The sequence below is a fragment of the Lolium rigidum genome, chromosome 3, assembly GCF_022539505.1.
Source record: "Lolium rigidum isolate FL_2022 chromosome 3, APGP_CSIRO_Lrig_0.1, whole genome shotgun sequence".
Classification (NCBI taxonomy): Eukaryota; Viridiplantae; Streptophyta; class Magnoliopsida; order Poales; family Poaceae; genus Lolium; species Lolium rigidum.
Genome location: NC_061510.1, coordinates 69,452,456 through 69,463,730, shown reverse-complemented (window position 1 = coordinate 69,463,730; position 11,275 = coordinate 69,452,456). Strand labels below are relative to the sequence as shown.

The following is an 11,275-nucleotide window of genomic DNA, read 5'->3' as shown; positions in this document are numbered from 1 at the left end:
CACGGTCGTGACACTTGTGCAATGCTTCGCAACACTCGGAAAGCCACTCTCAATGGAATAGGTACGCAAAGGAAGAAAGGGGCTACAAGGGGTAGGGGAGGCAAGTTATACCTATTGACGTTAGGCGGTGTCAAGCACACGAACTTGCGATGATGGTGATGACGATGGTGTCGAAGATGCGCCGGAATCCGGGTGCCGATGCCGTTGGCGCGGTGTTGATGTAGGCGCGGAAGCGGTTCTCACGGACCAAAGGCACTCCAAAACGGAAACCGGGCAAATTAAGTCAATGCCCGAAAAGTTGGGTCAAAACGAGCGGTCAAAATTTGGGTTCCAAAAATCGTCAAAAATTAGAAATGGGCTATGTGGAGTATTTGGGGGATGCTGTTAAAATTTAGAGTCAAACGGGCTCCGAAAAGTTATCAAAATTTGGGGCAAAAAGTGGAGTCAAAATTGCGAAATCCGGTCAGGAGGCCGGTTTGACCGGATCCTGGGCCGGACCGTCCGGTCTGGCGCCCGGTTTGGCCCCGGTCCGGTTGCCGCCCCGTTTCGACATGATATTTCCGGTCGGGCGCTCGGTTTTGGTCCGGTTGGTTGTCGAGCTGAGAAGGAATTGAGGGCACGGGGGCCTGAGCGAGGCTGGCGGCGAGACTGGCCAGGGCGAGCGGGGCCAAGGGCGCGCGGCAAGGAGAGGAGCTGGTGGCCTGGCGGCGAGCGGCTCGGCAGGCGGGGCAGGCTTGGCGCGCGAGCGAGCAAGGCGGTGGGCGCGGGGCCTGGGCGAGGCGTGGACGGGTGGTCAGGCGGGCGTGAGCAGCGACGGGATGGATGCGGGCCTGGCTGGGCGAGCTCGATTGAGCGAGCAGGGAGGCGCGCGGCGTGACTTCAGGGCGAGGGCCGTGCGGAGGCGAGCAGGAGCGGCCGGCGGCGCGAGCAAGCAAGCGGGGAGAGGCTCGGGCGGCGCGTTGTGGCGAGGTTGGCCTGCGCGTGTTGATGGCCTGGGAAGATGCGGCGCGTGGGCGGGCCAGTGGGAGCAGCGGCAGGGTGGAGCGGCGAGCGGAGTGGAGGTGGGCGGGACGGCGTCTCGATTTGGTGGCCGGCCGTGGTAGGACGAGCGGGGCCTTGCGCGAGATGGCGCTGCTGCGTGCGTTGACCAACTCGGCCAAGAACAGCTCCAGCTTTTCCTCACTGTTCTTCACGGAAACGGACGGAAACTCCTCAGATTCGAGCGAAATTGATGGAATTGATCAAAGAAAATATGGGGGAATGATAGATCAGCACAAATAACACCAAATCTCTGGATCAAAACCACAAAAAACGCAACAATTTCGGAGATCAAATTTCGAGCTATTTTTTTGGGGCAATTTTTTGGGAAATTTTTTGGACGAAAATCGGTGGAATTGAAGGTCAAATTCGTGGCAACCTTTGCTCTGATACCATATGATGCGGCCTAAGGCCACGTGGGTTGCCCGATCTCACGAATTGACCGAGGGAAAGCCGGGGGAGAGGAAGAACACGAAGAACACGGCGATGAACACGATGAACACACGCATACACACACCAACCCGATACAATTCCGGTTTACTCCCGATAGCCCGAACCACTATCCCGATAGAATCTCTCAAGGGAGAGACACGCGGTAGAATCCCCGAGAGGAAGATCGGTGATACGATCGGTGGAATCACACGAGTGAGAGACCGTGGTAGAATCACAAGTGTGAGAGACTAATCATATAAGGAGTGCCTTGTACAATAGATTTGGGTAATCTAAGGAGGGGTTTCCCTAATCCCAAAGGGATGGTGGAGGCATGAGCCAAATTCTAGTTCATCAACTCTAACCTAATGAAGGTGGAGGCGGGAGCCTATATATAGTGAGCCACTAGGAGTGGTAGTTTAGGGAAACAAAGGGGTACATGGGCCTTGGCCCGAATTGACTTGTGGCTGGCGTCTTCTCTCCTAGGCAACCTCAGACGCTCTTCTTCCTTCTTCTCTTCCATGCCTCAGTGACCTCGGCCTTGAGTGTGGTTCTTGACGTTGACGCACATGATGAAGCGAAAGACCGTAGGTCGGGCTACATCAGTTGCTCTTAGACCCACAGACAAATGTTTCACTATCCGGGTGAGAGAACGTACTATCTTAGTTTACTTTCTAGTTAAACTTAGTTGATGAAATGAGGAGAACAAGGAAATGGAAGTTATTGCATATATTGCAAAACGACTTTGACTTCTTGTATTCATATTCATATCTACTTATCAGGAAAGATTCAAAGATTCGAAGGCTATTATGATGTGTAAAATGTAATTTACATAGATCTAATTAAATAGTATGTGCTATCATGGTGTATGGTATAGATATGTACACATGGAATTTGTGATTTAGGTAGTAGGACTATAATTTCCCAAGGTTATAAGATCTCACTACTAACTAACATTTATGTGTTCTCGATGTGGTGTGATTTGCAGGTACTTTATTATGATTGATGATTTATGGGATAAGCGGGCATGGGATATAATTAAATATGCTTTTCCAGAAAATAATCATGGCAGTAGAGTGCTAACAACTACAAGGATTTATTCCATTGCTGCTGCTTGTTGCTCCAAAAGCAGAGGATGTGTTTATGAGATGAAATCTCTTAATGAGCATGATTCAAGAAGAATGTTTTTAGCAGAATATTTGGTTCAGAAGGTTCCTGCCCAGCTGAATTAGAAGATATTTCAAAAGATATTCTCAGAAAATGTGGTGGTCTGGCACTTGCTATCATCAGGTTCCTGCCCAGTGTATATCGAGCCTTCTAGCTGATCAACCAAAGACAACATTTGAGTATGTAAGGAAGTCTCTCAGATTCAGTGGCGGAGCTTAGTGCATGTCAGGGGGGGCCATCGCCCCCCCCCCCCCATGATTTGCACATGCACTAAAGAGCCTAAATTATGGATTTTTGTGTATTTTGCCCCCCCCCCCCCCCCATGAACTCATGAATTTCATTTTGCCCCCCCAGCAACTTCCACCAAGCTCCGCCACTACTCGGATTCATATTTGATGGAAATCCGACTCTTGATCAGATGAGACAAATTTTGGACCTTAGCTTCAGAAACCTTCCTAACCATCTTAAGACATGTTTGCTCTATCTTGCCATGTATCCAGATGACCACGAGATACACAGGGTTGATTTGTTGAGGCAATGGATAGCCGAAGGTTTCGTGTGTCCAACCCCTGGGCTAGATGCAGAGGATGTTGCAATAAGCTACTTCAATGAGCTTATTAATAGGAGCATGATCCAGCCTGTGGTTACTGACATCAATGGAGAGTTGAGGAGCTGCAGAGTACATGACATAATGCTAGATCTCATCAGATCCAAGATTGAAGAAGAAAATTTTATTTCTGTGCTGAATGACCCGGAAGTTGTGTTATGGATGCACAGAAATATCCTGAGAGCTTCACTCCAGTGCTTTGGTGAAGAGTGCAGAGTGACATCAGCAGTGGTCAATGGGTCATTATCAAAAGTTCGATCAGTCTATGCTTTTGGAGGGTTTTCTTGCCAATCTTTGATGCTACTGAAATATGTCCGAGTTCTACATCTAGATATCGGCTACGGCAGAAATGATATGCTAGATCTCACTGGTATATCTAGGTTGTTTCTATTGAGACACTTACAGGTGATTAGCAATACGAGGATTGAGCTACCTAGCCAAATTGGTGAGCTACAACAATTGGAGACACTTGATCTACCAGTATCAGTACCAGGACCAAAAACCGTCCCCACCAATTTTCCATCTGATATTGTTAGTTTGCCTCTGCTGTTGCATCTCCTGGTTCAAGGAGGTACAGTTCTCCCCAACGGCATTGGCAGATTGAGACTTGTGCGAACTCTATGGAGTTTTGATATTGGGTTGAACTCTGTGGAGAATATCGAGGGCCTAGGCGAGATGACCAGCCAAAATGATTTTGCAGCGAAGATGGCCGCCGATCAACTGAAGCCACTAGTGTATGTTTCTGTATGTTCTTCTTGTGCATCGAAGAACAACAACAGGGCACTCTCATAGCCAGCTAGATTTTTCAGTTTGAGTGACTGAGAGTATTCTTTCCTGGCAACGAACACACGAAACCCGTGAGGCCGATACTAGTTAGATTTCCTCATTTTGCAATATTTCAACCATGGTCCAAACTATGTATTAATTTGTGTAATGTTCCACCTATCTATTTAAATGAAAATGCAACAAAAACAAAAAGAAAGTTATTTTAATGTAAAAAAAATTGGAGGATGCGTTTAGGGGGCGCGGCCGGGAGAAACACGTCTCAAACGTGACACGAAGCGAAGGTATCCCAGACGTTCAATCCGACACCGTTTTGGGACTGTGACATGAGCTAATCCTACAAGTATTTGAAAAGTCAGCGAATAGTGGGCTGCGCACACATAATATATAGCTAGCAGATTATTCTTCAGGGTTGAACTGTTGTTATGTTCGTCCAAGATTTTTGTGAGATGTGATGCTTGAAGGAATCATTAGCTGGTTTGATGGATCAATGCCTTCACTGACTTTCTCTAGCTGGTTTGGACAATCAATACGTGTGAAATTTTGCTACTAATTCGTTCACCGTTCATACATTTTGCCAGATAATTATATTATTCAAAATTTCGCAAGTAATTCTTATTACATACTGCAGTGGTGACCACATGCTCATGAGCGCTCAGTAGAAAAGATGTTGGTTCCAAATATTGCTTAATTTTGAACTCTGTGGCTTGCTCCATCTCTCCATTACTTGTTCGGCTAAGTGAATCTCCAGCGACAGCCCCGACGCAAACGGACCAAACGCAAAGCGACCGGTTTGTCCGTCTCAACGCAAACCTGGCCTAAAATTATGTTCGAATTGCCGGTGGTCCCCCTCCGCTACCTATATGGTCCGCCTGCCAGTGTCACAGAAGCCATTTCTTCACCCGCCACCCAATACACGAAATTGGCCGGCGCCAAAAACCCTACCCACCTTGTGATGGATGTTGTCGCCGCCATGGACATCGACCCTGCCGCCCCAGCTCCGGCACCTGCTGCTACACCCCCGGCCGGAAATTGTGCCGCCAGGCGCAAGCAGAAGGCTGGGGTGCCAAAGAAAGAGATGCCGATGGAGGAGAGGGCGGTCCAAACCAAGAAACACGCTGAACGACGCACCCATCGTGAAGGCGAGAGAAGCCCAGCTTGCTGTCGATGCCGTAGCAAGGGTGGCTGCTCATATGACATTGGAGATCCAGACCAAAGCCAACGCCCATCTTGGGCCATCGCTGAAGCCGTCCTCATACTGAAACGGGACGCGCTCCGAGGCCATGTCCATGCCTCGTCGACAAGCTCTTAAGTTCCCATGCTGCACAACTACCTCTGCATCGATGACCATCACATTTTCCACCGTCTTTGCCTTACCCGGTCATGCATGTCCAACAACCTCTCTCCCACCTCTCGTTGTCGAAGGTCCCGTCTACTGAGCTTGACCTCAATCGGTCGCCGACGTGCGCAGATTTGGGGCCAGGGTGTACCCGGAAGTCCAGGGCCATCCTGTCGGAGAACATTCCTGTGTCCATCAACCCGTTCGTCAAAATGCCGCCGACCCTCACAACGCCTGCCGACGAGGTATGATCGCGCCCTGCGTTTTGATTGTGATTTGACATTCCCCTGTGATGACCAATGATCCGGAGGCGTACTTTGCGGAGGACGACGAGAGTACATATGCAGGTCATGCTCAATGGCAGCGGATTCATCCCGGATGACGGCCCGGGATCGAGGAACAAACACAAGGGTACGATGTCGACGAGGCGCCATTGTTTTCCCAATTGCGCCAACCAGTGTACCAAGATACAACCATGTTTGATGATGGCATGGGCGACGAGGGGGGCTTTGGCTTCGAGAAGGGCTAGATCGAGGTCGAGGCCGCCGGCGATGGGAAGAAGAAGGGGTGAGCCAAATGACTATCGGCTGCCAAGGAGGACCTCGTGCTGTGCCGAGTTTGGCTGGAAACTAGCCGAGATCCTATATGCGGTGCCAACCAAAAGTGCAATGCGTATTGGAAGAAGTTCACCCAAGATTTTCATGAGCACCGACTACTTACTCCCATCCACATTCATAGTGAACGTGGCCAACTATCACCCCAAGAGAGGCGTGGTCGTACATCCAACAGAAGACTAACAAGTTTTGCGCAACGATCGATAACGCCATGTCATGCCCCGTGAGCGGCCTCCGCGTTGCCGATGTGGTAAGGCATCGGCCTTTTCTTCCCCATCCGGCATCGTACATGGCTTTGCATACTGAAATCATCTACGGCATAGCATATTTGTAGGTGCCTCATGCCTTGGACGTCTTTAAGGCAATTTGGAAAAAGGGTTATCACATGCGGAAATTCAATTCATCCCCATTCATATGCTCCCTCTACAAAAAGTTATAGTTGCAAGTGTTAAATTTTTTTTACAAAAAAATCTACATGTACATCTCCATAATATATGCGAGTTCACCAAGTTTCATGAAGAAACAATTTTTTTTATGATCTATGTAAAAAAGAGAAAATTTATCTTGTGATGAGCCTTATTCTCAGCACTGAATTTTGTCTTTTTTACACGCGTCAGATGACAAATCGATTTTTTTTTGAAATGACTTTTAAGCATGTATCACGTGAAGATGTATGTGCGGACTTTTTTGTTTCATTTTTTTTGAAATTTCAAAATATGTTTAAAATGCATTTCAAAATGAAGGAAGCATATTCTCCCATGTTCAAGACACCACTCCCTATCACATGGTCTATTGTTGGAGGGGAGTGAAGAATGCTCCAAAGTGGGGGCTTAGTAGGAGTCCTACAAGGGTTCGACTGCTATGGATGTGGCCCAAAGAGCATGGTTCCAGAAGAAGCGAGCCATTATCCTCCAGCACGATTCTTGATGGCAGATATCTATCCTTGCCACATTGAAACTTGCCTGAACCCTCTCCAACCCCCGACCCCGCTCGCCGGCGCTCCCCGTCCTCAACCTCGCGCCGCCGCTCCCCGCCGACTCGCCGGTGCGTGCCACTTGCTCGCCGCAGATCCACATGCCTACTTCTCCCACGCGTTAATCCCGCCTCTCGCTCCCGTTCATATATAATTAGAAGACCACAAAGTTATGTGAATCTTTGTTATGCCATGGATAGTCACTTGCTTCATTGTTTCTATTAGCATATGAATTAGCAGCCAAAAAGGGCTGTATGGTATATATTTTCTCCTCTTAATGTTGGATCTCAGTATATGCTTGCTAGTAGATTTCATAAGCCTTGTTCCCTGTAGCTGTATCGAAGGTTTTGGTAGTCTTCTTGAAGCTTATCATTGTATTACCGTAGTCTGTCAATCTTTGATTTTTGTGTTTCGGTAAGTGACTAAGTGTACTAAATATAAATTTAATCTATGTTAAGCAATAAATAGAATGTAATTTTTTATGATAAATTGATAATTACTTTCAGCTAATGCAATATTTCTGTATATTCCTGCTCAGGGCAATATTCTGAAAATACGCAAAGTGTATGAGGCATTCCTTGCGGAGTTCCCTCTATGCTTTGGGTATTGGAAGAAATACGCAGATCACGAAGGCCATCTTGATGGTGTCAGTAAAGTTATAGAGGTTTATGAACGGGCAGTTCTTGCAGTTACTTATTCAGTGGACATTTGGGTTAACTATTGTCTGTTTGCAATTTCGACACACGACGACCCAGATATCATCAGAAGGTATATACATACACTGACTATTTTCATGTTTTTTTAACTTTTGCAGGTTTAGTTTGTGTCCACTTTATTTTTAATGATTGCTTTATTAGGTTATCTGTATTACTGGAGTGCCTAATGATAAGTTTTTTTTATAATATCTCAGCACCTTACAGGAAGGCCTGATAAAATGCTGTATAATATCTTAGTACTGTGTATCTTCAAGTCCATTTTGTAGTGTAGGCCACATGTGTTTAAATCTGTATGTGCCTACGTGGTAGCGTGTTATTGGACTTCACGCATGTCTCACAGTTGCAATGACTATTTCTTTCTGCATAAAATGCTCTATTTGTTTGGCCTTCTTGGATCCAAGACAGCTGCAATCTCTGTAGGTGTTTTCTTACTAACGCATTTAATAATGCATGAGCTAATTGGTTCGTTTTGAGATAAACATGTTGTGTGATAAAAAAGTACGCAAGTTAGAACATGTCTATCAAGAAAAATGTGTCCCTCTTTGGATCTAATGTAGCTACCACTGTTTGATCCTGCAAGACAATCATTCACTGACCGTTTCTTGAATTTTCTAGTAATGTTTGTATCACTAGCTTAACTAATTGTTTGTTTTTCCAGACTGTTTGAGCGGGGTCTGGCCTATGTTGGATCAGATTTTCGTTCCAATACTTTGTGGGATGAGTACATCAAGTATGAAGAATCACTTCAGGCATGGAGTCATCTGGCTGTGATATATACAAGAATACTAGAACATCCTGTACAACAGCTTGATCGGTACTTTAATTGGTGAGTTCATTGGCATTGTTTGTATATTTTAGTATTCAAGTATGTTTTCAGATTGTCACCTTTTAGTGTACACTACCATTACTATTCTAAGTGCTACTAGTTAATCTTATTCACTGGTTAGTGGATTAAGAATATAACAAATACATCCATCGGCATAGTATTTCTTAATCCATCTAGGATTCTAATTTTGCAATTTTTACTGAGCACATAAACAGCAATAGTACAGAAAGTAAATATGTAAAATCTTGTGATTCTAATTTTTACGTTATTTTGCTCAGCTTGAAGGAGTTGACCACGACACGGAACCTATCAGAAATACTTACTGCTGAGGAAACTTCCATGTATGGTCTTACTGTTGAGAACAGTGCTTGGGCCCTTGATGGAGAGGCACATCAGAATGATGTAGATAAAACTGCCGAACCTGAAATTTCATGTTCAACAGAAGCAGAGGACAAGGCAAAATATGTTTCTGTTAGAGAAGAGATGTATAAGAAGGCTAAAGAGTATGAATCAAAGATTATTGTTTTTGAGCAAGCTATTAGAAGACCATACTTTCACGGAGGCTTGCTCCGGTACAACCCCCTCCCCAAACTCAACAAAACCCAACCGGTATTATTAGGCCCATGTCCAAGCCCAAATCCAAAACTCAGTATTCCTACGTATAGGCATACAGTTGCCGCAAGACAGTCCGGCGAGCACTGCAAGACAGTCCGGCGCCGCAAGACAGTCCGGCGCGAACACCACAAGACAGTCCGGCGCCGCAAGACAGTCCAACGCAAGCACCGCAAGACAGTCCGGTTAGTCTCGATCCCAACGCGATGGACAGTCCGGCCGAATTGCACCGGACTGTCCGGGCGGAACTATCCGGCCGTTCGTCGCGCCGTCACGCCGCCGTCTAGCCTGCACGCCGCTCCAACCATACCGGTACGGACCTACGAGACATTGCCGAGACTCGCCTCGTCCAGCTTCGCCTCACAGTGCCTCGTGGCTGCCCATCACCACCTTGTTGCTCCTCCCGCCGACGAATCGCCACCAATAATCTACGTACATACATAATTATGTACATACGTATGCGGCATACAATTTAGTTAGATCATATGGGTTTTGTACAGGGCTTCGTATACCCGTTTAATATTAAACGAAGGGGTATCAAGCGATCTCAGCCGTTCTTGTATTTAAGTTTGCTTTGAGTTTAGGAGAGGGGGTTGTACCGGAGCAAACGCCACTTTCACGTCAGGCCTCTTGACAAACCAGAACATGAAAATTGGCACAGCTATCTTGATTATGCATCATGCAACTGCTTTTTGACCCCTTCGCTTTTTGACTATGCATCATGCAACTGCTAAGTTGATTGATTACCGCATTAATCAACTTGTGGAGACACTTCAATTTAAGCTGCCTACTTAACTCACTAATTTTGGGATTTATTTAGAATTTATGTGCAGGCGGAGTGGCATCCACTGGGCCTCGCCGGTGCTGAGCTTCCCGGCACCTCCCTCTCCTCCGCTTCCCAGCCGGCCTCCTCCATGGCCCCGCCTGCTTGCTCGCGGTCGCACCGGTGGTCGGATATGGTGGAGTACGCCTCATCGGAGGAAAGTTCTTCCGTTTGGCCCTACAGCGACATGAGGACAGGCAGCAGACCTAACCCGCCGCAGCTGAAAGGCACCGTGGTTTCCTCAGTGGGGGTGATGGCAACATGCCGACAGCAAAGCGCATGCAATATGCTCGATGGTTGGCCTCCGTGGCCGTGCGCCCGGAACCTGAGTTAGGATGCATTAATTTGATGCATGTTGTCTGCTCATCTAAAGCTGTGTTGCTTTTCAGGCTTATGCATAGATTTTTTATCCAGACAGGGAACATGCATGTTGCTTCCTGTGTTAGGATGCATTGTTGTTTTTAAAACCCTATCAGGCTATCAAGAAGAAACCAAGAAGAGCTATCGATGCAGCATATGGACGAACGAATTCGCGATCACACAACCCGCTCCAATCTCATGGCCACTAGCGCGAGAAAAATCACCGAGAAGGCAATAGGGGAAACGTACCACCGAGAAGGCAATAGGGGAAACGTACCAGTGAGAAGAAACAGCTGGCGCAGAGTAGACGGGCAGCCACCGCGACGCCACCCAAAACCGCACACGGTGCCGCAGCTCGGCCCACGAAGAGGAAGAACAGATCACACTCAGCAAATAGACCTGCCGCCACAACCAAAAGAAGAAGGAAGAAAGACGGACCCAAGCCCCGGTCAAAACAATCCCACCGACCCTGCGTGCCCCCTCGCTCACACGTCACGTAGATGCGACTCCATATGGTGAAACACAACGACAAGCAAGCGCGAGGTGGGGCCCGTGAAAAGGACTTGCAGCGCGACAACCCTAGGAGCTTAGGAGCTTTTTAGGAATATAATAATGGATAGTTTGTTAACTTGCAGATGTAACAAGGTTACTTTTTAGCAGAAAGTTACAGCAAAATGACGAGACACCTTCCTCACGTCCTTTACCCAATTCAGCTCCACAATGTTTAAAGGTACAGAAACACACAAATTAGATCTTGAAAAGAACACTACTCAGAGTCTTCATTTCTCCTCCCCGATGATCAGAGGTACAAGAAATGATGAACGTAGCTGGACAGAGGGTGAAAATAACCTTGTTAGCCAAGAGGATAAAATCCCCTTATCTCGCCATAAAATTTCTTCGATACTTCCCAGCATCTTCTTTTCTTATTTTATCACATACCCGGACCTGTCATGTTCAAAGCAAAGAATGCATCAGATCAAACGGTAAA

The 11,275-nt window shown here is 46.9% G+C and overlaps 2 protein-coding genes across 2 annotated transcripts; both read left to right on the top strand.

The window, feature by feature from the left end:
- The first annotated feature begins 1,125 nt into the window (after positions 1–1,125).
- LOC124694992 (disease resistance protein RGA5-like) lies at positions 1,126–4,033 on the top strand. The gene is made up of 2 exons (XM_047227906.1): positions 1,126–1,184; positions 2,989–4,033. The coding sequence occupies exons 1-2, from the start codon at positions 1,126–1,128 to the stop codon at positions 4,031–4,033; spliced, it is 1,104 nt and encodes a 367-aa protein (XP_047083862.1).
- Positions 4,034–5,407: 1,374 nt separating this feature from the next.
- Positions 5,408–10,328, top strand: LOC124694991 (pre-mRNA-processing factor 39-2-like). Its single transcript, XM_047227905.1, has 6 exons — positions 5,408–5,608; positions 7,489–7,718; positions 8,325–8,492; positions 8,771–9,101; positions 9,938–10,162; positions 10,317–10,328. Exons 1-6 carry the CDS (start codon positions 5,408–5,410, stop codon positions 10,326–10,328), a joined length of 1,167 nt encoding a protein of 388 aa, XP_047083861.1.
- The last annotated feature ends 947 nt before the right edge of the window (positions 10,329–11,275 follow it).

What these genes read in the sequence shown, in the direction of transcription:
- LOC124694992 (XM_047227906.1), top strand. Translation starts at nt 1,126, where the DNA reads ATGGCGCTGCTGCGTGCGTTGACCAACTCGGCCAAGAACAGCTCCAGC. An exon ending in AGCTCCAGCTTTTCCTCACT is followed by an intron (nt 1,185 to 2,988) that starts GTTCTTCACGGA and finishes TTGCCCCCCCAG; the next exon opens with CAACTTCCACCAAGCTCCGC.
- LOC124694991 (XM_047227905.1), top strand. Translation starts at nt 5,408, where the DNA reads ATGCATGTCCAACAACCTCTCTCCCACCTCTCGTTGTCGAAGGTCCCG. An exon ending in GACCCAGATATCATCAGAAG is followed by an intron (nt 7,719 to 8,324) that starts GTATATACATAC and finishes TTGTTTTTCCAG; the next exon opens with ACTGTTTGAGCGGGGTCTGG. An exon ending in AACTCAACAAAACCCAACCG is followed by an intron (nt 9,102 to 9,937) that starts GTATTATTAGGC and finishes ATTTATGTGCAG; the next exon opens with GCGGAGTGGCATCCACTGGG.